At 47.6% G+C, this 27,742-nt stretch overlaps 1 protein-coding gene across 1 annotated transcript in view; it reads right to left on the reverse strand.

Moving 5' to 3' along the window:
* The window catches only part of ADCY1 (adenylate cyclase 1), a 1,907,157-nt gene that overhangs the window by 1,515,084 nt on the left and 364,331 nt on the right, over positions 1–27,742 (reverse strand). The window contains exon 3 of the mRNA XM_073549833.1: positions 5,603–5,721. Coding sequence (XP_073405934.1) covers positions 5,603–5,721 — 119 coding nt within the window. The remainder of the gene's footprint in view (positions 1–5,602; positions 5,722–27,742) is intronic.

Raw genomic sequence — 27,742 nt, forward strand, 5'->3', positions numbered from 1 at the left:
TAAATATAAATGTATTCACAGATTTGGTTACGTATACTAATAGCATTTGACAAATTCAAGTGTGGAAAACAACATCTGCCATGTGGTGGCCATTATCAGTGATGCATTTCCAAAGGCGTTCTTGGAAGTTGGCATCAACACGTTCCAACACCACTCTGTCGATTTGGGCAACTTCCACTCGAATAGCTTCCTTCAGTTCTTGTAATGATCGAGGCTTAAGCTTGTATACACGTGATTTGAGGTGACCCCATAAGTAATAATCGCACATGGACAGGTCTGGGGACCTAGGAGGCCAATTAATATCGCCAAACCTGGAAATGATGCGACCAGGGAAGAGAGGGCGAAGAACGTTCATTGTTGCTCCGGCTGTGTGGGCCGTTGCCCCATCTTGTTGAAACCACACACTAGAGATGGGGATATGTTGCCGTCGTAACTCAGGAACAAAGAAGTTATTTATCATGGCGATATAACGTTGTGAGTTCACGGTAACAGTATTGCCATTATCGCCTTCGAAAAAGTACGGACCGATCACGCCATATTTGCCCATAGCGCACCACACCGTTACCTTAGGGCTGTGCAGCGGTACGTGCCGTTCGTGGAGCCCCCGGTGGTCGTTTGTTCATTAGTGTACCTCGTGTACGGAGTGCTTCAACCCAACGTAGGATAGTGTTACGAGCGGGAACAGCTTGATTTCTGTGAATATTGAAATGACGCCGAAACTCACGCTGAACGGCTGTGATACACTCATTATTCTTGACAAAAATGTCGTACTCAAAAACGCGATGTTCTATCGTCCACGGCACCATAGCTTAAACTGAAACTAAAATAAAAACAATGCTTTCACCTCACAAACATAACCCCGCCTCCCGCACATCTCTACCTCCACCTGGTGGTGAGTTATAGCCACTTCAAATATATCCGTCCTTTATGACTCACCCGGTATATATATATATGTATATATTTATAGTTCATAGAGTTCTACATAACATAATAGCCGCTAAATTAATTATCGGCTTCTGTACAATCATCCCCGAACCCGACATGATATGACACATGATTTACATATAGTAAACCATGTCATATCAAAACGATTTATATGTCAGTGTTTAATCAATTTAGTAGTTTGTGTTAGGAAATGGCAGAGAGGTATGTATATTGTTGGATTTTTATTTATTTTTTTTTTACAGAACAAGGGCATTTATTGGATTAGCAGAATAATAAATTTGGTCAAAAACTTTGTGTATTTATTTTATTAAAATAATTTTTAATTAATGTGTGCGTCTTTTTTAACCCTTTACTATTCTAGGGTTAATAATGGATAGGTGTCTTATTGACACTTCTCCACTATTGACTCGGCTTAAAGTCACCTTTCAATAGCAAGGTGACATTAACCCATTATTATTAACCCATGAGCCACCACTAAAGGCCATGGGAATAGAGAGGCTAAGTGCCAGAACAGGCACATCTTACAGATGCGCTTTTTCTGGGGTGGCTGTGGGCAGATTTTTTAGCCGGGGGTGTTACAAAAACAATGGTCCCTCTCTAGACTATTAATATCTGCCCACACTCACTGGCTTTCCCTCTCTGGCGAAGAAAATGGCACAGGAGCCCGCGCAATTTTTTTCCACGATTATAGCCTTAAATTTAACCCCTAGAGTTCCAAATTTTTCCTAACACAAGCTACTAAATTGATTAAACACTGGCATATAGTGCCATGCGAAAGTATTTGGCCCCCTGGAACTTTTCACCCTTTTCCGACATATCATGCTTCAAACATAAAGATACCAAATGTAAATTTTTGGTGAAGAATCAACAACAAGTGGGACACAATTTTGAAGTTGAACGAAATTTATTGGTTATTTTAAATTTTTGTGGAAATTCAAAAACTGAAAAGTGGGGCGTGCAATATTATTCGTCCCCTTTACTTTCCGTGCAGCAAACTCACTCCAGAAGTTCATTGTGGATCTCTTAATGATCCAATGTTGTCCTAAATGACTAATGATGATAAATATAATCCACGTGTGTAATCAAGTCTCCGTATAAATGCACCTGCTCTATGATAGTCTCAGGGTTCTGTTTGAAGCACAGAGAGCATCACGAAGACCAAGGAACACAACAGGCAGGTCTGTGATACGGTTGTGGAGAAGTCTAAAGCTGGATTTGGATACAAAATGATTTCCAAAACTTTAAACATCCCAAGGAATACTGTGCAAGCGATCATATTAAAATGGAAGGAGTATCATACCACTGCAAATCTACGAAGACCCGGCCGTCCCTCTAAACTTTCATCTCAAACAAGGAAAAGACTGATCAGAGATTCAGCCAAGAGGCCCATGATCACTCTGGATAAAGTGCAGAGATCTACAGCTGAGGTGGGACAATCTGTCCATAGGACAACAATCAGTCGTACACTGCACAAATCTGGCCTTTATGGAAGAGTGGCAAGAAGAAAGCCATTTTTCAAAGGTATCCATAAAAAGTGTCGTTTAAAGTTTGCAACAAGCCACATGGGAGACACACCAAACATATGGAAGAAGGTGCTCTGGTCAGATGAAACCAAAATCAAACTTTTTGGCAGCAATGCCAAACAATATGTTTGGTGTAAAGGCAACACAGCTCATCACCCTGAACACACCATCCCCACACTATCCACACATGGTGGTGGCAGCATCATGCTTTGGGGCTCCTTTTCTTCAGCAGGAACAGGGAAGATGATTAAAATTGATGGGAATATGGATGGAGCCAAATACAGGACTATTCTTGAAGAAAACCTTTTGGAGTCTGCAAAAGACCTGAGATTGGGATGGAGATTTGTCTTCCAACAAGACAATGATCCCAAACACAAAGCAAAATCTACAATGGAATGGTTCACAAATAAACGTATTCAGGTGTTAGAATCACAAATGATCGCCATCAAACCTCACTGAGCTCAAGCTGTTTGCCAAGGAAGAATGGGCAAGAATTTCAGTCTCTCGATTGTACAAAACTGAGAGAGACATACCCCAAGCGACTTGCAGCTGTAATCGCAGCAAAAGGTGGCACAACAAAGTATTAAGTTAAAGGGGCCGAATAATATTGCATGCCCCACTTTTCAGTTTTTGTATTTCCACAAAAATTTAAAATAACCAATAAATTTCTTTCAACTTCACAATTGTGTCCCACTTGTTGTTGATTCTTCACCAGAAATTTACATTTGCTATCTTTATGTTTGAAGCATGATATGTGGGAAAAGGTTGAAAGGTTAGAGGGGGCCAAATACTTTCGCAAGGCACTATATATAAATTGTTTTGATATGACATGGTTTACTATGTGTGTCATATCATGTTGGGTTCGGGAATGATTTTACTGAAGCCGGCAATTGATTTAGTGGCTATTATGCTATGTAGAACTTTATGAACTATAAATGTGTATATACCGTATATATACTCGTGTATAAGCCGACCCCCCTAATTTTGCCATAAAAAACTGGGAAAACTTATTGACTCGCATATAAGCCAAGGGTTAATGGTGGTCCAAGAAGATGCTCCATAGATAACCCCCCCCCATATTCTGCTGCACAAGGCTTAATGCTGGCCCAAGAAGATGCTCCATAAAAATCCCCCTTATGCTACTGCACAAGGGTTAATGCTGCCCATAAGATGCTCCATAAATACCCCCTATAATATGCTGCTGCACAAGGGTTAATGCTGCCCCATAAATACCCCCCATATGCTGCTCCACAAGGGTTAATGCTGCCCCATAAGATGCTCCATAAACAACCTCCATATGCTGCTGCACAAGGGTTAATGCTGCCCCATAAGATGCTCCATAAATACCCCTCATAATATGCTTCTGCACAAGGGTAATGCTGCCCCATAAATACCCCCATATGCTGCTCCACAAGGGTTAATGCTGCCCCATAAGATGCTCCATAAATACCCCTTATTTGCTGCTGCTGCAATAAAAAAAAACATACTCACCTCTCAGTCGCTGGGGGCTAGATGCCGGTGTCCTGAGCCCCTGGTAGTGGCGATATTCACCTGTCCCCGTTTCAAGCAATGCACCGCTGTGTCTCCCAGATCTCTGCATTGACAGCAGAGGGTGCGCACTGACTACAATGTCATCGTGCCCTCTGCCATCACAGCAGGAGGACTCGGAGACACAACGGTGCACGGCTTGGAACGGGGACAGGTGAATATCACTCTGCCCCGTCATACTCACTCCTCCTAGTGCAAGGTCTTCTCTGCAGCGGCAGCCCCTGCTTCTCCCTCTGCCATCTGCTTCCTGCATTCCACTGGTCACGTGATACCGCTCATTAAATATGTGCATATTCATGAGTTTAATGAGCTGTACCACGTGACCACTGAATGTAAGAAGCAGACGGCAGAGGGGGGAAAGCAGGGGCTGCAGAGAAGTGCCAGGAGAGGTGAGTATGGTCTCTGACACCCCCGCTCCCCTCCCCCCGGTATATGACTCGCGTATAAGCCCAGAGGGGGACTTTCAACCAAAAAAAATGGGCTGAAAATCTTGGCTTATACATGAGTATAAAAGGTATATATATCCAATAAGAGGCTGGAATAGCATAGCACTCACGATCCAGATGAAAAAGTCCGCTTTATTTAGCAATCCACATTAAAACTTCATGGCTGGGACGCTGGAGGGAGGAGTGAGCAATGTCTGACCCGTCAAAGTGCTAGTAAGCATGAAACAGCCACTGTCAGACATTGCTCACTCCTCCCTCCAGCGTCCCAGCCATGAAGTTTTAATGTGGATTGCTAAATAAAGCGGACTTTTTCATCTGGACCGGTGAGTGCTATGCTATTCCTCCCTCTTATTGGACCCATACATTGTGCCTTCTGCTTTAGCACCCGAGATCTCGAGGTAGAGCCTCCACGAGCAGTATGGACATGACAGTCTCACATCGGCAGTAGTATTGGCAGTGCTGACTTGCTTTCTCTTTACACGTTATATATATATATATATATATATATATAATATATACGTGTATATATATATATATATATAATAATTTGCCTCAATGACGTGTGTGTGTATGTATATATATATATATATATATATATATATGTGTATATATCTATTCTTTCTTTGGTGTTTTAACCTGTCAGGAGCATGCTCAGTTAAAAAAAACTGATCCGTCGCCGGCATCCGTCACTTGACGGATGACGATGGATCCTGCGCCCATAGACTTTCATTCTAGCAAACGACAAACAGAAAAAAATTTGCTTCGTGTGTCGTGTCCGGCCGCCAGACAAAAAAATTTAGACGGATCTGGCGAACGACAGGCGAAACGTGAGGCCATCCGTCGCTAATACAAGTCTATGAGAAAAAAAAGGATCCAGCAGCATCAGTCGCCGGATCATTTTTTTTTTCAAAAAACAACGGATTGTGACTGATGGCAAAAAACTGATGTGTGAAAGGGGCCTTACATTTACAAATAAGTATAGATACGCAATGCTTGTAATTTGTAAGCATGATGTAATAAGAAGAAAACCCTAACATTATCACATTTGTTAGTCATTTAGATCTCAGTGTCACTACATGTCACTATATTTGTATTCACAGTCTCCATTTAATAATATTTAAGCTTAAATGTCAATCTTACCTAACATTGTCATGCCTTTGAATATAAATCTTATGAAAAATTCTCTCAGGCGGCTTCAGAAAATCTTCCTTCATTTCCATAGCAACGTTTCTAGGTAAAAGACTCATTAAAAGACGCTCCTAAAGGAAACATATTAGAAACATGAAATTAATATTTCTATGGGGTTTAGGTGAGACACAACATCAAATCTGAGACCACAGTAGATAAACCTGTCCACCCATCACACGGAGCCAATATTTTCCCTACAAAAGGGCAATGATTGAAACCGAATGAGGTGCAATATTATAGAAACAACAAGGCACTCAATAGTAAGTCTTTGTCAGGTGCACAAGTAGGGTATCCAGCCCGTTCATAAGGGTAGCAGTAAACATCCTTCTCAAGAGCACCATCTAATTATGTCAAATGAGACTTTTTCCTACAACGCATCGGAGACAGCAGAGATTGCTTCCAAAGTGACTGCATCAAGTGATTTTCTACAGACCCCAATGAGAGAAATTAAGAACAGAGACTTGGAACGGGAGTCCAGGAGAGCAGTGAATCTAGAATTACACTCCATCACATTAGCTGAATATCTACGAGTTCAACATATACCACGAGGCCTAAAGGGGGCTTTACACATAGCAATATCGCTAAAGTATCACCGATTTTGTGACGCAGCAGCGATATTGCTAGCGATATCGCTGTGTGTGATACTTACCTCCGACCTGCTCCCCCGCTGGTTATCGCTGATCGTGCGAGATCGTCCACGTCCATTTCTCGTCGGCTGCTTCCTGCTGGCGCCGACAAGCAATGCGTGGACACGGATGGAGGACATCTTCATCGCTGCGTCTAACAGGTAAGTAACGACCGCTGCTGCGTCGCTGCATCGCTGGTGAGATCTGCCTGTTTGGCAGCTCACTAGCAACCATTTAGCGATGCACCAGCGATCCTGACCGGGTCATATCATGGATGGGATCACTGGTGCATCGCTAAATGTAAAGGGGGCTTAAGAGTACCATTACAACCAACCTTTTTCAAAGAAGATAAAAAATACTGCACTAAATTTGAACATATTTTAAACAAATGCTCGTTTGACTTAATGACCCTGACATTATCTTTCTTGCAGAAAAACCTGGAAAGCATTAACTCTCAGATATGTGCAATAGAGAGTCAACTCTCAAGCACTATGATTCGGGAAGAGTTCCAGGAAATCAAGCAGAAGAATCAGGAAAGTCTACTTACACACAGGTCGAATCTAGAAAAAAGTAAGAGATCGAAATTCTTGCAGAATCGGGTGTATGGTTGGCGAGACACACAACGCTTCCCCAGAAGTCGATTTTCACAAAGTTCCTCTGGATCTGCAGACAGCAGGTCTGGTATAACCAACAACGCTACCTCAACTTCTTTTTTAGGCCAGAACCGGGGCCGCCAAAGAGGAAGACGAGGCGGGGCGGCCAGTGCCACCAGGGAAGCCAGAACCAACATAACAACCAGATCTCAGGTAATACACCACTAGTTCTCAATATTTCCTCTAAGAATCTGGATACAGACCAGTTACTGTTACTTCAGAAGGGATTATCATTTTGTCCATCCTAGAAGTTTAATTTTTTTGAGATAAATATGGACTTACAAAGGTTTTACAGAAACCCGAGATTAAAGGTACATTTTTCCTAACAACCTAATACAACTACAGTATAGGCCAAATCAATCCAACCCATTTACAGTTTAAGGAATTAGGTCTCCGAACACACAGCAGCTACCTGCCCCCGAAAAACAGCCCACCGGTTGAAACCTTCATTTCCTTGATAGAGAGAGACATACACCAACTCAATAGGGAGGTAAATCAGGGTAAATTCCATCATCAGAATAACCTATCTAAACAAGAAAGATTGGCTTTAGATAAGCTGTCTTCAGACAAATCTATAGTCATCAAACCGGCAGACAAGGGAGGAGCAATAGTGGTTATGGATAGGACAGACTATCTCAATGAGATCCACAGACAATTGAATGACAAGGAGGTCTATATGACCATTCCACATAACCCACTTGACTCTATCATCAATAAGATTCATCCCATCATAGAACACCATAAAGGAGAAGGCACAATAGACAAGAAACTGGAGGATTTTCTTCTTAAAACTGATTCCATCACACCTGTATTTTATATTCTGCCAAAAATTCATAAGAGGCTAGAAAAACCGCCAGGTCGTCCTATTGTTTCCGCTACGGACTCCATTCTATCATCACTTGCAATACTGTTGGAAAAGATACTCACACCACTAGTCAAAACCACTAGGTCATTTCTAAAAGACACAAATGATTTCATAACCCTCATCAACACCTTAGGCCTTTGTCACCATCATCTATTCTTGTCACATGGGACGTGAACAGTCTGTACACGTCAATCACACATGACAAGGGCATGAGAGCTACTGAGAGACTTATGGAGGGAGCAGGTATCGACATAAAAATACGCAATCTTTGCTCTGACCCAAAAATTATTTCCTTTTCCAGGATACATTCTACATTCAGAGACAGGGTACCGCGATGGGCTCGCATGTGGCACCTCCTTACGCCGTCGCTTATATGGCGTCCTTTGAGGAAGATTTTGTTTATAGTCACCCATTATTTAGAAAACACTCCAGTGTTTGGGAGAGATTCATCGACGATATCTTCTGCATTTGGAATGGTTCCAGTGATACATTACTAGAGTTTAACAACGATATCAACAACGTTTGGCCTAGATTTAAATTTAGTCTACAATGTAACACAGAGAAGATGAGCTTCCTGGATACGTTGATCTGTAAAGATGACAAAGGTGGACTATCGGTTGACCTATACGTCAAACCAACCGACAGAAATAGTATTTTACATTATGAGAGCTTTCATCCCCCGGCCATCAAAAAATCTATTCCTAGGTCACAATATTGTAGGGTTGAGAGGATTGTCACCAATGAGGGTTTAAAGGAACAGAGGTTGGGAGAAATGACAACCAAATTTACAAAGAGAGGTTACCCTAAGAGACTATTGATAGAATCCAGATTGAATGGATCAAATAGGAGCCCCGCAATTAAAAGTCCCAATAAACGCATACCATTTGTGAACACGTACCATTCCTACTCAAGAAAGGTCCAGGCTACCATAAATAGACATTGGAAGATATTATCCAGTAGCTACCCTGAAGTTCCGGAATTCCAACAAAATTTTCTCCCATGCTATCATAGACCCAGAAATCTAAGAGATAAACTTGTTAGAGTGGATGCAGGATCAGATACTTTGGTATCAAGACAAACACTCTTTCGGACACAAAAAAGAGGGACTTTTCCCTGCCTAACATGTCTACAATGCAACAACATACAGAGAGGAGATCAAATTTTTCACCCCCAAACCGAAGAAGCGATTCCGGTCAAAGGTTTCTACACATGTGAATCTACACACGTGGTCTACTTAATCAAATGCCCATGTGGCTTAGCCTACGTAGGTGAAATGACACAGATGGTAAGGGATAGAATATCCCAACATAAATCGAATATCAGGTGTAAAAAAACACACCTTCCTCTACCTCATCACTTCCTTGAGAAAGGACATAGCATCTCTCAACTCAAATTCCAAGTTTTGGAACTGGTGGAACCCAACAGAAGGGGTCAAAATAGGACCAAAACCCTCACAAGGAAGGAAGCGTATTGGATCTTCAGACTCCATACCTTGGAACCTAAAGGACTATACAGAGAATACAATGTTCAGAGTTTTCTGTGAAGCAAGGGGGGATTGTGCTACAATGTGTAGTATTGTTTTCTGCAGTCTACCAGTATAAGGCTGGTTTCACATTAGCGCTTTTTAAGCGCACGCACGGCCGGGGGTAGCTCCGCCCCCGAGCCGGCTCTCTGCCCGGCGTTCCCGCCCCTTGCTTGTAGCGCCGCCTCCTAGCGCACAGCGGCGCCTGCGATCGGCGCACCCTATCTTTAGCATGCGCGCCAAAATCCGAAAAGTTTGATTTTGGCGCGCACGGCGCACCGTCAAAAGTGCGCAGCGCAGGTCAAAGCGCAACTAGCGCACGGCCTGCGCACGATCTGCGCACCCTATGCTAAAGATAGGGTGCGCCGATCGCAGGCGCCGCTGTGCGCTAGGAGGCGGCGCTACAAGCAAGGGGCGGGCACGCCGGGCAGAGAGCCGGCTCGGGGCGGAGCTACCCCCGGCCGTGCGTGCGCTTAAAAAGCGCTAATGTGAAACCAGCCTTAGTGTGAACACTAATATGATCTCTTCTTTTTCCTCTCTCCAATAGAACCGTTAGACCAGCTTCACATTTTTTTACTGGGCACACCTGTTCACTCGTTATCAGTTTCCCCCCCTTTTTTTCCTCTCTCCCTCTGAGTGCCTTCCCATAATGTCTAGTGTCTGAGTGCTTTACATCCGCACAGTACATAGTAAGGTATTCAACACTGAGATCCCCCTGTATCGCACAGGTGCTCCAATAAAAAAACACGATCGCTATGCTACAGATCTTCCAGCATCCTTGTGCTTCACAGCGCAGGCGCGAGCCCTTAGATCATGTGACCGCGTTGACACGGCACATTGCATCATCCCAGCCAGAATAAAAACCCGGAAGTCCTGGGTGTACACATGGCCTCCTTCCCCACACAGCGGTACTGCCCACACGCCAGCAGAGGCATCTTCTCAGGTAACTGGATTTTCTCTTATCTTTCTCTTATCTTGCTCAGCATTTTTTCTTAGCCTGCTCAGCACTTCATCCTAACACTCATATCACTCATACAATATACAATCTTTTTCACAGCGCAATACCGCAGTGACGGATGATGCTATACCCCTAGCGCTATTCTAAACTAGCGGTGCAGACCACACGCCTTAGGAGCCATCATCGCAGGTATTCAAATGAGTCATATGGCGCTCAGCTCATACCTACATTTTTAAGGCCTATACTGTTTATGCTCATTCTGTGCTAGTGTAGGGTTCAGACTGGTTCTCAGGATGCAGTGACGAGACACGAGCCTGAGCGTGATTTGCAAAATAAACGTTTATAAATTGGTGCCGCTGGGGCTTTGCTGAACAAACCAAATAGACAAAAAACAAACTGTCCTCGCAGGGACTCAATAACATTTACACCACTTTTTCTTATATTAAATATGACTAATCCGGCTAGTCCGGGTGTTGCAGGCCACGTACGGCCGAACTAAGGGTCCTTATTTCCTATGGACAACTTATCCTTCCAGGCGTCGTTCAGGATCGCAGATGCGGCCGCTTAGAGATCGTTGATGCTGCTGTCTTGACGCCTCGGTATCCCGGGAAGATTTGGGCTCGACAGGCCCTGAAGAAACAATGGCGGTGGGGCGCAACAGGCCCTGAAGAAACGATGCCGGTGGGGCGCAACAGGCCCTGAAGAAACTGTGCCAGTGGGGCACAACAGGCCCTGAAGAAACGGTGCCGATGGGGCGCAACAGGCCCTGAAGAAACTATGCCGGTGGGGCGCAACAGGCCCTGAAGAAACTGTGCCAGTGGGGCACAACAGGCCCTGAAGAAACTGTGCCGGTGGGGCGCAACAGGCCCTGAAGAAACTGTGCCGGTGGGGCGCAACAGGCCTTGAAGAAACGGTGCCGATGGGTGCAACAGGCGTCTCCTTGCGACTCTCGTCTCACAGCGGAGTCATGACGCAGTCTCTAAATATAACCGTTCACCAACCTCTGCTCAGAGTCCCTCAGCAAACCGGACGGGGCCTCTACGGCTGCCTGTAGCGAGGTGGCGCCCCCTGGGGCCGGTGATGACAGGGCCGCAGCTGTGGGAGGAGGAAAGGGGGCAGTGTCCTCACCGCTGTAACCAAATGATCTGTAGTCGCAGCGGTCACTTGAGGTAGCAGACTTGTCACAGCAGGGCAGGAAACAGCGGGAGTGGCTGTATGCGACCATATGCAGGGAGCGGCCGCCGGTGAAAGTCTCTCATGTGTCACTTGTCGGTGAGTGCGTAGCTTTCCCTTCACAGACCCCTGCCGGCCTCTCTAAAACACACCGTCCGCTCCCTCGGTCCTCTCTATCTCACACGGCTTCCTGTCTGTCAGGCTCTCTGTCAACTGTCACTTCACCGCGCCCCCCTGCTCCTTTTATGCTTGCCCCGCCCCCTGTTTCCCTGACAACTTCAGTCAAGTTTCTCCCTTTACTGTCCTCCCAGTATCGTTCCCTCAGGAACCCTGATGGCGGTCCCCTGGGTACCTGCCCGGTCACTGTCTGGGAGTCCTCCTCCCCTCACTATCTTTTTTCAGCGCAATTCAATGCGACGTCTTGTCGCTTAAGATGTTAGCACTATTTAACCCATACCCATGAAACACAGCATCCAGGTAAATACAGAGACACCCCTTCCTTCTTCTCTCTTTAATGTCAGGATAGATTTATTTCTGGATAGGAATATTCACTTTACTATTAGTACCATGGTTTTATTGTTTTATTCTGTATTATGATTATTCACGTCACCATGTTTTATTCTGTATTATGATTATTCACGTCACCATGTCACTGGATATATGATATAACAACCTGACGTCCACTCTTTTCTCTCCTCCCAGGAGAACCAGAAGAATCAAATTGCACATAGTATTACCTACTTTGAAAGTGTCACATCAAGCACTCAATATTTTGAAGCACTTATATCCTTTTCACTGCCTCGTATCAATCTCACTATATGGATCATTGACGTGAATCTGACGCATAATGGTTTATCTTGTTTTCTCTTTAACGTAATTTCTTCACATATCAATTCATGAAGAGAGGTACTTCAGTGGGTCACTTCTATGTGGAACGATCTCTTATGTCCCAATAATGTGATATGCCATTTTTGACGGTTATTCACGTGTTTCCTTCTTCCCCTCTCCCCACTTATTTTGTCCTTATGCATCATGTGATATTGTAATATATTTTTCGATTTTTTTTCTAATTGTTATTTTTTCTGTGTGTTTTCTGTACAGTAATCTTAAAGAGATTCTCTGATGAAGGTCTTATGTTAGACTGAAAACATTTAGAATTTAATTTCACCTGGATGCCAATAAAATTTGAATCTTCTTTTTCAACCAACTCTGATTGAAAGGTTTACTGCTACTCTGAGGTGCAATATTAGGCCGGAGTCACACACAACCACAAAAAAAATCGGTCCGTTTTTGACCGACCAAAATCCCACAAATGTTTCATGAACAGTGATCCGTATGTCATCCGATTTAAAGGCAATGATGCCATTTTGTCACATCTAAGCATCCGTGTGACATCCGTATGGCATCCGTATGCCAATATTTTCTCGCCTGCTTGCAAAATTGACATATAACGGTTTTTAGGCCTGAAAACAATTTAAATCACCATCAAGACCCCTATTTATTGCCTCATCAACATGTGTGAGCCTCCCCACTTGGCAGTAGAGTGCGTGCTTGTTTTGTGTTAGTTGATCTTTGTGACAAACATGTCCTACAGACTGACTTTTAACACCACTGAGTGGGTGCTTTACAATTGGGTATTGTCACGACGTTATGGGTAGCTTTACCCAGTGATAGCGGATCCGAGGAGGTGGAGAAGAATGTGGGTCCATCCACTTTTGAGGCGTCGCCTCACAAAAGGACATTTCCATCCTCTATTTCTCTCTGCGTAGCCATCCTGACAAGTTATTTCAATATTGCCGGATGAGCCTTGGTACTTTTGATCGTTTGCTGGAGATTGTGCGTCCTGGGATCACCTTACAGGACACCATGATGCGCAAAAGTATTTCTGCCGAGGAGCGCCTTCTCCTTACTTTACGGTATATGTTCCAAACATATGTTTAACAATTTTTATCAAGACAACTGATTTTCAATCCCTTATCCCCAACTTATTTGTTAACATTTTGAATATGTTTGTCCAGCAACAATTAATCCTGTCCATTATATGAATGTTCCCTAAACCCACTAAACCTAGCATGTAATTTTTGTTTGGTAATAACTGCCTTTAAATGTGAATATTAGAGATTAGTGCAAAGCATGACCAGATATTCTTTGCCCTTTGTCTCTCTCTCTCTTTTTTTTTTTTTTATAGATTCGTTTCCACTGGCCTGTCCTATGCGGCCCTGCATTTAGAGTTCTTAATAGGAAAATCAACCATCTCCGGCATTGTCCACTCTACTTGCTCCACAATCTGGTCCAGACTCCATCAAGTTGTAATGCCTGAGCCAAAAATGGAGGACTGGTTACGTCTAGCCCAGGGATTTCAAGACGCGTGTCAGTTTCAAAACTGTATTGGAGCCCTGGATGGGAAGCACATCCGTGTGCGTAAGCCGCCGAACTCAGGGTCCCAATCCTATAATTACAAGCAGTTTTTTCTATAGTGCTATTGGTCATGGTTGACAGTCGCTACAGGTATGTAATTGTAGATATTGGGGCCTATGGAAGAATTGGAGACTGCGCAATAATCAATTTGACCTCCCACCACCTCGTCACCTCCCAGGGTCTACAATGGTTGCGGAGCCTTACGTGATTGTTGGAGATGAGGCCTTCCAATTAACCAGAAACATTATGAGGCCCTATCCTCGTAGATACCTTAACCACCAGAGCAGGATCTTTAACTGTCGCCTTTCACGTGCCCGACGACTGGTGGAGCGCACCTTTGGGATTCTTTGTGCCAAATGGAGTGTTCTCCAGTCGGCCGTTCAGCTAAGTGAAGAGAATGTTAATTTGGTGATACAAGCATGTGTTATCCTGCACAATTTCATCAGAATACATGACTGCGCAGCTTATGATGGTGAGGAACTTGTGGTTCCAAATGTAGTGGCCCCTATGCCCCCTGTTATTCCACCCCGTCGTCAGCCCTCAGGGCTTAAAGTCCGTGATATTTTCACAAGGTATTTTATTTCACCTGTTGGAAGTACTCCCTGGCAAGAGAATGCCTTATTATCTCTGTTTTATATATTTTTTGGCTTACATTAAAAATATTTGCTGTATGTATTTTAGTTCGTGTTGTTTTTTGGATTTGCTGCTATCATGTTTGTACTTTCCCCCACTACACATTACATAACAATTACTAATGGAAACAATCACTCAGAGATAGTAAACTTTTTTACTAAAGATAACTTTTGTCTTTGTCAAAATAATTGGCACACCATATTTTAGCCATATGGCCTATGTTTCATATATTAGAGGATACTAATGATGTAAAAAAATAAAAAAGGTTAAACAAGCAAAAAACAATACAAACAATATGCCACGAGTCTGTTGGCCAAAAATACAACCTATTACAAGTGATGGTAGGCCGGGGGAGGGGAAGGCGTGAGTTCTGTTTGGGTGTTGGCCCTTGTTTGTTGGCCAGCATCACTGTCACCCTGTATGGTAGCAGATGCTGGTTGGGTAGGGGCCATCCTAGAAGGATCTAGTTGTGGGTTGGTGGAGGAGTAATTGGGATATGGTTGTTGGTAGTCATGACTGTATGACTGACCAATTTGACTATATCCCCAATGATGGCCATGTGTACCATAACCATGTTGTGGCCAGCCTCCGACATTGGTTCTGGTATATTGATTGACCATATTGGCCTTGGGTGCTGTGCACAATATATTGGGCCTGTTGAGGCCAAATTTGTGATGTTGGAATGGGCGGAGGAGGTGTGTAGGCATCCTCGGAGGAGGTATAAGCATCCACGGAGGAGGTGGAGACATCTGGGGAGGAGGTAGTGGCTCGCCGCATGCTGGCCCCTGCACAGCTTGGCTACCCTGCAGAAAAACTAGATTTTCTGATGAAAGCTGCCACCTTTCAAGAAAACGAAATACTGTGCCAGGATGATTTGGTGGTGTGCAAGATTCAAGCACAATTTGTAGGGACCCTCTTGCCCGCAGCCTGAACTCCTGGGGAATAGCCCGTAGGTACTGTGCCAGACTCCGGCCATAAGCCTCCTCCCCATCATCATGTGCTGCTGAAGACAAATAGTCCAGAACACCTCTGTCCACCTGTCTCCGGGTTCCTGTAGCTGCTCCTTCTCTCCTGCGCCTGCCACGTCGGGGAATGGCTGTAGCCTGAGGAGACGTATCCAGAGCCAAGGTGGGGCTGCTACTATTGCCATGCTCTTCTGGGTTCGCTTGCTGGCTGGATGCTGCTGGTGGTGGTGTTGATGGTTGTGGAAGATGGGTGTCGCTTGAAGGTGCTGAAAAAGGGCCAGCCCCTTCAGCAACATCTTACCCAGGGTCAATTTGTGCTTCTGAGTCTGATGCTGTCTCCCGCTCTGTGATGTTTGTCTCGGTGCTAGTGAAAACCAAAAAAAATACCTCAAGGTTTTGAATTAAAAAAGAAAAAAAAAAGAGTTTGGATAGGCATGCACTTGATCTGTGCCGAGACAATCAAGTCAAACACGGCCATTACACAGCACACTGCAGGGGCACATTTATAAGATTATCTCAGCACAGGAATATTTTTTTAAACACATCCAGTTGTGGAAATTATTATTATTCCAAGATCTATTGATTAAAATGAACTTTTGTTTGTGGGAAAATCCCTTTAAGGAATTGGCTTTTAAGGTTGAATCTTGGACCTATTTATGCAAAAACTAGATTAACAAGAGGTTGAGTGGATCTAATGGTTTAGGCCTGGTCTACATTGTGACTTTTAGTAGCATTACTTTTAACTACTGCGCAGCAAGCAACCAATTATATACAACTCAATGTATTGCTTTGGACTGCAGCTGTAGCTACAGTAAATAGGTCAAATCAATCATCGCACTACAAAAATTCACAGTGTAGTCTAGGCATAGATCTCTTACATATCCTACATCTAGGTACCAACAACAATGAGTGCAGGTAAATTTTCTACATTCCAAGAGAGAATAGGGCAATTGAATGGGAAAATGAAATGGAAAGTGCCTACCCGTTATATCAGGGTATATGACTGGCGCTTATTTATGGACAAACGGCGGCATTACCCTTGAGGCTGACAAAGCTTTTGATCGGGTTTTCTTTGGCTTCATTGAAAGAAGATAAAATCCACCTTTTTGGAGCCACCTTTCTAAGCTTTACTCACTTGCTTTTAAAACAGGCAAGTTAATGTCAGTCAATGATTCTGTGTTCATCTGCAATTTTTTTCTCAGCTCGAATCAAACTGAGAAAAAAATCGCAGCATACTACGAGTAGCCACGAATATTGGACAAGACTTGCCAATGCAAGTCAATGGGTATGTGAAACATTTGCACAGCAAACAGACCATGCATGAGTAGGAGGGAGAGACCCCACTGTGTAACCGGACCAGAACTAAGGAGACTGTCACCAAGGTTCCTAGGGAGACTGTTTCTGGGGGGCATAATTAGAGGATGGAACAGAGGCAGTTCTAGAAGGAGTGGGGGTGGAGCAGGTATAAAGGAGCTGAGAACACCAGCAGGGGGCACTTGACAGAGCGGGAAAGAAGGAGCAGGAAGCCTAGGGAGAGCCAGAAGGAGTGAGCGATGACCAGAGAGACTGGACAGAGACTCACCACGGCCAGGGAGGAGACAGCACCAAGCAGCTCAGCAGTGGAACACTGACCGAACGACCGTGCTCCCGCTCCATTCACTCCAGCCTGCGGTTGCGGCCTGCCCGCTGCCGCCCGTGGCCGCCACTGCCCGACTCCAGCCCGCGGCCGCCACTGCTCGACTCCAGCCCGCGGTTGCGGCCTGCCTGCCACCTCCCACGGCTTCCACTGCTCGACTCCAGCCCGCGGTTGCAGCCTGTCTGCTGCCTCCCGCAGCCGCCACTGCCAGAATCCAGCCCGCAGCTGTGGCCTGCCCGCTACCGTGCATGGCCGCCACTGCTCGACTCCAGCCCGTGGTTGCGGCCTGTCTGCTGCCTCCCGTGGCCGCCACTGCTCGACTCCAGCATGCAGTTGCGGCCTACCCGCCGCCACTCGCAGCCGCCGCTGCCCAATTCCAGCCTGCGGTTGCGGCCTGCCCGCTGCCACCTGCAGCCGCCATTGCCCAACTCCAGCCCGTGCTTGTGGCCAGCCCGCTGCCACCCGCGGCTGCCGCTGCCCGGCCCCAGCCTTCGGCTGAGGTCTACACGCCCCAGGCCCAGGCTATCGCCATCCCGCCTCCACATTGTAGTTGATGAATCATTGTTCCTGGACCCGTAGTTAGCCATACCGCGGCCTCATAGTTACCGGTACCGACCAGGTAGTTATCGTGTAACCTGTGTATTATTGCTCTGATCCCTGCGAGGATAACTGTTGTTAGCTTGTTGGTTACATGAGATAGCCCCTATAGATACATATATATAAAAGTTACGTTCTAAGTTCACTTCGGCTTCCGTTTCGTCACTGCATCCCGCATACCTGCAATTACTACATTTGGCATAGTCGACAGGATGCAGTCTCCGAGCAGAAGCGGAGACGCTGTGGACCAGGGGGGCAATGGTGGCCACTGGTCCAGTCTATCCTATGCTGAGTAACCTACCCAGGTTCTCCGGCAGCAATACTATGCTGTGGAGCTGGACGGAGCAGATGCAAGGGCTATTAAGATGCATCCGATGACCCCTTACCTAGAGGCAGAAGTGGACCTAATGATGTTGGATGGGGAGGTCCGGGATTCCGTGATGTTGAGGCCCCCGGGACAGCGAAACACCTTTATCCCGGTCTTTCAGATCTTGGAGGAGATTCATGGGGACCTGACAGACATGGGAGAATTGAGAACCCAGTTATTCAGTCGTATGCAAAGGCAAGGGGAGACGGTCACCCAATACATGAACGTCCTTCAAGAGCTATACATGGCCATTGAGCAGAAGGGCTGTGTAGGTGTAGGACCCATTGACCTAACCTTATGCGACCCCTTAGTGACCGGGCTCAGAGACCCCCTGACTAAACAAGCATTGCGGGAGCGAGTCCGGGTAAACCCGCAGATGGCTTTCTCCAAGGTAGGGAGTCAGGCGCGCGCCCGGGAACAGGAACAAGGGCTGATAGTCCCAGTGGGAAAGGTCAGGAGCACTGAAGTCACCATGAATGCCATTGGAGAGCCCCAATGGGTGGAAGAAATTAAACAGGAGCTGAAGAGCATTAGGGGTGAACTAGCCGAGGTGAAGAGAAGGGCGGGGCCACAATTGGACGGCCTGGGATGGGCCTGGTACCCAGGAGTGGCCGTTTCCTGCGGCCTCGAGAATGCTTTGAATGTGGAGAACTGGGTCACTTTGCCCCAGAGTGTCCACAGTGTGGGAGATACTCACCCCGGCGACCATTAAACTAAAGGGCTCTGAGTCAGGGGGACGCCGCTCGGAGCCAAAACCCACAACACGAAGTGGTGGAAGTCCCAAAGATGTGATTGCGAAGTGTCCATTGATATGGGCAGAGTTCAAAGGATGTGCAGTGTGCTGTCTGGTGGACTTGAGGTCGCAAGTTATGACCATGCCGGAGACCTATTTCCAGCAGCACTTTCCCAAGGCGGTGAGGCCCCAGTGGGGGTCCGTGATACGGCCACTAGCCACTAACCAGTTCCTGTTGTCAGAGTAGCCTGGATGCAAATTTCATTGTGCGGCAAACAAACATATTAAGGGAGTTTAGCAGTCTACTCCTTAGCGAGCCTACACAAGAGACCATGAAACAATGGGGCTCCCACACTCCCCAATGGCAGGTCTTCCAACAGCTGGGTCCTACAGTACTGCCAGGAGGGAGAGGTGCTGGGGAGAGTGATCACACCAGTGGCCCCTCAGCTTGTGTTGCCGCCAGGACAAACGGTGGTAGCCCTGCCCATCCAGGCCCATTTACCCCTGGAGGGAGTAGAGGTGCAGGTGGAGCCGTGCTTCTTGGAGCGCCTACCCCCTGGAATCCTAGTGGCCTGGGCCTTGGCCACCATGAGGAAGGGGACGTTCTCATGCGTTGTATCAACCTAGAAGATCAAGACGTCGTCCTAAAACCACGAGCCAAAATGGAGAAACTAATGAAAACTCTAGAGGAAGTGCTACCGACCCTGGCATTACAGCTAAAAGTGAAGGCGGGAACCCATGGGCGGTGACTATTCGTTCCATCCAAACTGCCGGGTCCTCGCCCGAAGAATGCCCGTGCACCACCCACGGCCATCACGCACGGCATTCCCACCGAAGGAACTTATCAGGGAGCGATATCGACAGATACCTCCGCAGCTATACCAAGAGGTAAAAACACTACAGGGCCAAATGCTGCAGAAAGGGGTTATCCAGGAAAGCCAGTGCCCTTGGGTGGCCCCCATTGTGTGGTCCAGAAGAAATAAGGCACCTTGCGGTTCTGTGTGGATTACCGGAAGTTAAACGCCTGTACCACCAAATATTCATACCCATTGCCCTTAATAGAGGAGTCCCTATCAGCCCTAGGGAAGGCGACGTACTTTTCTATCCTGGATCTGGCCAGCGGGTACTGGCAGGTGCCAATGTCAGAGGAAGATTGCGCCAAGACTGCCTTCATCTTGCCCATGGGACTGTTCAAATTTAATCGCATGCCGTTAGGGCTAACCAACGCCCCAGGGACATTCCAACGGCTAATGGAGCGATGTCTGGGAGATCTCAACTTCGAGGCCACTTTGATATACCTGGACGACATCATCATCTACACTGCCACGTTTGAAGACCACTTGCAGCGGTTGGGGCAAGTGCTCGGTCGGCTGCAAAAGTATGTGTTGAAGGTAAAACCCCAGAAATGCCACCTTTTCCATACACAGATCGAATACCTAGGGCATACCTTCTCCGTCGAGGGCTTTAGACCCTCTATGGAGAAGGTTGCCGCAATACAGGGGAGGCCTACTCCCGAGACGGTAAAAGATGTATGAGCTTTTCTGGGGTTGGCCGGATATTACCGTCACTTCGTAAAAAACTTCGCCCACCGGGCCAGAGCCCTGCAGGACCTGTTGTAGGAGGCCCCTGCTGGGGCCAAAGGTTGGAAAATCCAGTGGCAGGAACCACAGGAAGAGGCCATCCAAGATCTCAAAACCGCACTCTCGGAAGCCCCAATGTTGGCCTACGCGGATTTCTCGCAGCCGTTCATACTGCACACCGACGGGAGCTTACACAGGCTGGGAGCTGTATTGTCACAAGTCCACGATGGCCCGGAAAGGGTGATCGCTTATAGTAGGCGATCACTCCACGACGCTGAACGCAATCCCGACAATTACAGCTCCTTTAAGCTCGAACTTCTCGCAGTAGTGTGGGTCATGACGGAGCGGTTCGCGGAGTACCTGGCAGGCTCTGAGGTAGTGGTACGGACTGACAACAACCTGCTGGCCCACCTTGACAATGCCAAATTGGGGCCCCTCGAACAACGGTGGGTGGCTCGGATTGCCAAATTCAAATATAAAGTCATCTACAAACGGGGAGCGGAGAATTTACATGACGATGCTCTCTCCAGAATTTGACATATGGCCCCTGGGCAAAGCCGGGACGAAGAGCTGGAAGGAAAAGAAACGTCGTTCTCTCTGGCCCCCGCCGGATTTACAGCCGTAACCCGAGAGCAATCCCATACAGGACTCGCTAGAGGCATGCTAGAACAGTCCCGGGATGAATGGATCCAACAGCAGCAAGAAGATGGAGAGGTTGGTCCCCTGCGTCAATGGGTGGCCATGAGACAGCTACCCAACGACACCCAAAGAAAGACATTGACTTGAGACACTCTGTTAATGCTACGCCATTGGGAGAAATTAGTAATCAAAGGAGGACTATTGTACCGAAAGGCAGAGCTGCGCACAGCACCAACGACAGCCTGGCAGGTGGTAGTACCGGGAGCCCGGCTCACTGAACTTGCTCATGAAAAAGGGGCTCATTATGGGGCACAAAAGACTTTTCAGTGGTTAGAACAAATAGCCTACCATCCCCGTTTACAAACTGAAGTGGAAGGAGTTTTCCGTGCATGCCGCTTGTGTGAGCTAACTAAACCACCTGAGCAACAGGCTCCCATACAAACAATAGTGATGACAGCACCCTGCGAACTCCTGATGATAGACTATTTAACCATTGGTCCCACTCACCAGGGGTACGAGCGTTGTCTAGTCATGGTGGCCCATTTTACCAAATTCGCCGTGGTGACCCCTACTTGGGATCAAACAGCGGAATCAGCTGCCTTCGCGATATGTAAGATCTTTATCCAGGTATATGGCTGCCCACAGCGGATCCTTTCAGACCAAGTTGCATGCTTCTTGGGGAAAGTAATGGAAGAGCTACATCGCTTATTTGGTATCGATAAGTCCCGAACCATGCCATACCAAGGGAATTGGCCTGCGAGCGGTTTAACCGGATATTAATCCAAATGCTACGCGCCCTGGAGGACGACCGAAAAGCCCGCTGGCCCGAATACATCTCCGAACTGGTCTGGGTATATAACAACCGAGTACACCGAGTCACCAGCTACACCCCGTATTCGCTACTGTTCGGCCAGGAAGGCAAGGGGATCACCGAGGTAGAGTTGAATCCGGAGGAGGAACAACCATGGACGGGAGTCTCCTCGTGGGTCCGGAATCACCGGTATCGGCTACAAACTCTGCACTGGATCATCCATACAAAACTTCAGCACCTGGATCAGCCGGGGAAGACCCCGTCCCAACCCACCGAATTTCAGGCAGGGGATCATGTACTCATATGAAATCAGCACCCCTAAAACAAGTTGGGATACCGCTGGGAAGAAAGCCCCTACCGAGTACTGCAACGAGTAAGCCCAGATGGGCCAGTGTACAAAATACAACCTGAAAAAGAGGGGGATCACCCCGCCCGAACAGTGCATCGCAATATGTTGCGACCCTGTACTTCCACAGACCCTGAATGACCAGTGACCCCTCCTCAGGCCCCCGAACCTCCACCAGCAGTATGGAATGTGGACAATGAGGAAGACCTTCCGGCAGTGCAAACGGACACTTCATAAACCAATACCCCAACAACCCTAGTTAATCCACCATCTTCCACCACCCCAGAATACGCCACCACAGTCAAACCACGACGCTCTGAGCAGTCCACAGCTGGCAAACCCCCGAATGATAAGAACAGGACCAGTTCGTGTGGTAGAAAAGACTTTTCCATCAAGAGGCTGGGCCAGACTCCTCCAAGCCCTCGCCCAAGGACTGCTGAGCATACAGGATGGGGGAGTGTAGGAGGGGGAGTCCCCACTGTAAAACCGGACCGGAACCAAGGAGACGGTCACCAAGGTTCCTAGGGAGACTGTTTCCAGGGGATATAATTAGAGCATGGACTTGAGACAATTCTAGAAGGAGTGGGGGTGGAGCAGGTATAAAAGGAGCTGAGAACGCCAGCAGGGGGCACTCTACAGAGCAGGAAAGGAGCAGGAAGCCTAGATGGCGCCAGAGAGCCAGGGCCAGAAGGAGTGAGCGACGACCAGAGAGACTGGACAGAGACTCACCACAGCCAAGGAGGAGACAGCACCGAGCAGCTCAGCAGCGGGACACTGACCGAACGACCACTCTCCCGTCACTCCAACCTGCTGTTGTGGCCAGCCTGCCGCCACCCGCGGCCGCCACTGCTCGACTCCAGCCCGCGGTTGCGGTCTGCCTGCCACTTCCTGCGGCCGCCACTGCCCGACTCTAGCCCGCGGCTGCGGCCTACCCGCTGCTGCCCGTGGCCGCCGATGCCCGACTCCAGCCCGCACTTGCAGCCTGCCCGCTGCCACCCGCAGCCACCGCTGCCCAACTCCAGCCCGCGGTTGTGGCCTGCCCGCTGCCACCCTCGGCCGCCGCTGCCTGGCCCCGGGTCCAGGCTATTGCCATCCCGCCTACATCGGGAGGCACAACGCAAAGGAACTCTTCAGGGGCCTGTTGTTCCCATACTCCACCTGGGTGTAGGAACGCCAGAAGCTTGCGCCAACTCCTCGTCGGCTGGGCCCAGCGGCTAAGACGCCGAAGACACACCGATCACCACTCTGCCGGATGTCAGAGGAGGATAAGTGATACATTGTAGTTGATCAATCGTAGTTCCCGAACCCATAGTCGGCCATTCCGCGGCCTCATAGTTACCGGTTCTGACCAGGTAGTTATTATCATATAACCTGTGTATTATTGTTCTGATCCCTGCGAGGATAACTGTTGTTAGCTTGTTGGTTCTTCGAGATAGCCCCTATATATATAATATATATATATATTGTGGTGTAGTAACCACTGAGTCCGCTAGGGGGCGCTGTGTGGATGTCCCAGGAGAGAGGATGAATGGCAGAATACTGAGTGGCCGTTATGTATCTCAAAGTGGGTGGCTTTGGGATGGAGACTTATGTGTTGATCAGCAGTGATACTGCTGAGGTGTTGTTTCAGTGTGTAAGGGAGAAGTCTCCAGGTAACTAGAGAGATGGGAGGACCTGGTTACCTACAAAACCAACCCAGGGGGTGTGTTTAAAGCACTATTGTAAAGAGTGTGTAAAGGCTTGAAGGCCCTGTGATGAGGTCAGAGTCATGTGACCCGGTGAGCGTGGCTATGGACCATATCATGTGGCCAGGGTAGGTCACATGAGGGAGAGCGCATAGATCTGATTGGGCCATGTGGAAGGTCCCGGCAGGCCTATGTGGAGGAAGGTGTGCTACCTTCCTGAAGACCACGTGCTGAGGCTGCTGACCCGGTGAGGCCTGTGGATATTGGCTGTATGTGAGGATGGATAAGCCTCCTGTGTTTGCTGAGGCTCCAGGACTGAGCCTGAAATCATGGACACTTATGCTTGCTTTCGCCTGAGCTAAAGGCTGTTCCTTGCATTATGTCCTACATTATGGGTTATGAAGCAATAAACCCTGTGGACATTTAAAAGGAACGTGTCTCCTGATTAACTCCCATGGCTCCTGAGCGAGTTGAATCCCTACAATTGGTGGAGAATGCGGGCCGTATTGTAGCCTTGTTGCTGGGAGCTACGGAAAAGGACTGCAAAGTCGGTTGCTAAGGGCAACTCTGAGCCAGGAGGGTTGACGGTTGGGGAAGCCACTGCCCGGCTGTGGTTTTGGAACCGTGGGGCAGCCTAGTGAGTAAGGCACTGTCCAGATCGGTGAGCCCAGTGCGGCCGTTTCCCCATGAGAAAGAGACTTATAGGACACCTCTGCGGTAGAGGGGTCCGAGAACCTGCGCGGCCAGCAGGTGGCGTCCGTGAAAGCTGTGTTGTTCTGACCGGGGTCAGTGAGCAAGAGACTGGTGATTGCTATAGGGTGCCTCTGTGGAGAAGAGGTACCCGAGGACCTGTGTGGCTGACACAGGTAACGGACAGGTATTCGTGTGGTACTGAACTGGGTCAGTGAGTAAGACGGTGTACCTGGAGGGTTCAGTGAGCAAGGTCCGGAGGGTCAGTGTTGGGAGATTCTAGGAGAATTGACTCCCTGGAGCACGTGGTATGACTTTGGACCTGGTGAGGCGTGAGTGTTGGGCAGTCTCAGGCAGAGACGGATGTCCTGAAGAGCACCCGCTGAGATGGGGCTTCCTGCCTGACAGCACATGTGGACGCTGTGTTTAATGACTGCAAGTGCCTGAGAGTTCCCTGGAGGGAATGAATGTCTGCAGTATGGAGAAGCAGCCATGAGTGAACCCTGACGGGGTGAGATATAACTGTGAGGCTGAAAAGCCTGCGTATTGGACATTGCTAACAGAGTGAAGCTCTGTCATGGACGCTATGCCGTTTATATATTGCTGGTCATGCTTTATGATGTTTAATAAACCGCATGGACCGTTCTGAGTTTATGGAAAACCTGTGCCGGATCTGATTTTGTGGCTGCCAAGCGAGTGATCCCCTACTTAAATGACAGCGCTACCTCACATTTGGTGGAGAATGGGGGCATGTATTTTCTGGATAATGACGGCCCACAGGTGTGTACCGTGATGCTGCACTGGGAAGGAGTCTCTGGTAGACTGGACTCAGAGAGTTAGGTGACTCTGACAGGAACTCCTCTCGTTTTATCTCTGACCAAGAAAAACGCCAGGGTTCGCTGTAAACATGGGGTCACGGTGAACTATGCCGTAGACAGAGTAATGTTCGAGGGGACCAAAGGTGGTGAGTGCCAAGGAGGCGGGATACCATGGGACTTAGTCTATGCCTTGTGGAGGGGCCGGGACTTTTTGTTTGATGACGTATGGTCGCACGATGGAAACGTTTCGACTGTAGGGCCAGCAGACCCTGAGACAGTGACGGCTCCTGACGTGGACAGGTCAGAGGTAGAACTGACCGGGAAAAGAAGTACATCTGCCCAACTGATGGACCTGACGTCTCGTGACAAGACAGATGGTGGGCTGGGAGATGAGGTGACTGGATTGGACACACGGTCAGATTGTAACTGGAGGGTTGACTCGGATGATCGGCGTGACTCAGACTCTAGGGGTGACTGTGGCTCTGAGCGAGAAAGGGAGCACAGACTGGATGAGCTAGAGAAAGAAGTCTTCGAGCTCAAAGGTCACCTGGCATCGTGGCAAGGTCTGAATAAGTCCCTCAGAGAAGAGGTAGGAGTACTAACAAAAGCTGTAAGAGTTCTTCTGCGGGAGAAGTGGGACAAAGACTTACAGCGGCCAGTGTTGTGAGCTCATCTGTTCATTCATCTTTTGTGTCCGAGGATCTCTCTCTTCTGGTGAAGGAAGGTAGTGAGGTTGATTTGTATGAAAGAAACCAAGCACCTGATCAGGTGGATCGTGACTGGGTAACGGGAACTACAGACTGGATATAAGGCAGCCGACGCCCTTCTGAGTCGCTGGTGGTTTCTCTGCTGGATTCTTGGAGACCAGTCTGATTCCTGCTTCCCAAAGATAAGTTTTTGCTCTGCTATTGAATTTATTAGTTTTGGTTTTGTTTACCTTGTTTTTTCAGTTCAGCCATCCCCGGCCGGGGGTGTGCTGGATTCTTTTTCCTTGATCAGTGTTCTCTTTTGCTCTGCTTCCAGAATATTCTGAGTGCTGATATAGGGTTTGAAGTCTAGTGACTTCAGGGTCCTTTTTGCTTATCAGTTGTGTTGGTAGTATTTTTGGCAGGGTTTTCTCGGATTGCAGACAGCAGCTTTTCTGTCCTGTCCTTTTTAGTTAGCTTGGGCCCCATCATTTGCTCAACCTATCTTTCCATCTGTGTTAGTGTTTTCATCTTGCTTCACCGTCATTATATGTTGGGGTGTTGTGATTTCATTTTCCCCTTCACCATTGAGGTCTGATGAACTCCCTCTTCTGGTGAAGGAAGATAGTGAGGCTGATTACCAAGCACCTGAGCAGAATGATGATGACTGGGTGACTGGAATTGCTGACTGGATATAAGGCAGCCGACGCCCTTCTGCCTTGCGGCTGATTTCTCTGAGGGATTCTAGGAGACCAGTCTGATTCCTGCTCCCCAAAAGTTAAGTTTTCTGCTCTGCTTTTTGCATTTGTGTTTTGGTTTTGTGTTGCCTTGTTTCTCTGGATTTCTGCCATTCCCTGCTGGGGTGAGCTGAAATCCTTTTTGCTCTGTCTTCAGAAAATACCTGAGTACTGATATAGTCTTTTTGAAGCCTAGGGTCTTCAGCGCTTTTTCCCCTATCAGTCTGTTGGCTCTTGTTTTGATAGGGTTTTTGGCAGATTGCAGACAGCAGCTTTTCTTTCCTGTCCTATTTAGTTAGCTTGGGCCCCATCGTTTGCTCAGCCTATCTTTCTATCTGTGTGAGTGTTTTTTCATCTTGCTTCACCATCATTATATGTTGGGGGCTGCCTATTGCTTTGGAGTCTGCTCTGGGGCAGTTTAGATTTCCCTTTCTGTCTTTAGGCTATTTAGTTCTCCGGCTGTGATTGAGGGGTCTAGGGCTCCGTAGGAACCCCCCACGACTACTGCTAGTTGTTGTTGATAGGTTCAGGGGTCTGCAATCCGATAGCTGCCAACTTCTCTGGTTTTCTGGACTTAGCTAGTATTTCTGTTTTTGCCTCCTACGGTGACTCATTCATAACATTGGGGGCTGCCTATTGCTTTGGGGTCTGCTCTGGGGCAGTCAGTTTTTCTCTTTTCTCTCTTTAGGCTTGTGTAGATCTCCGGCTGTGACAAGGTGTCTAGGATCACCGTAGGAACACTACACGGCTACTGCTAGTTGTGTGATAGGATCAGGTGTCTGCAATCTGCTAGTTTTCAACTTCTCTGATTTTCTGGGCTGAGCTTGTGTTTTGTTTTTTTCCTCCTCGGTGACTCAATCATAACAGGCCAGGCCTGAGTGAGGAACAGCTTGATGCAGAAATTAAAGTGCGACAATCTGCTAGCAAACAAGTACGTCGTACAGAGAAAAAAAT

This window comes from Dendrobates tinctorius, unplaced genomic scaffold, assembly GCF_039654945.1.
Source record: "Dendrobates tinctorius isolate UK_male_01 unplaced genomic scaffold, ASM3965494v1 ptg000162l, whole genome shotgun sequence".
NCBI classification, from domain to species: domain Eukaryota; kingdom Metazoa; phylum Chordata; class Amphibia; order Anura; family Dendrobatidae; genus Dendrobates; species Dendrobates tinctorius.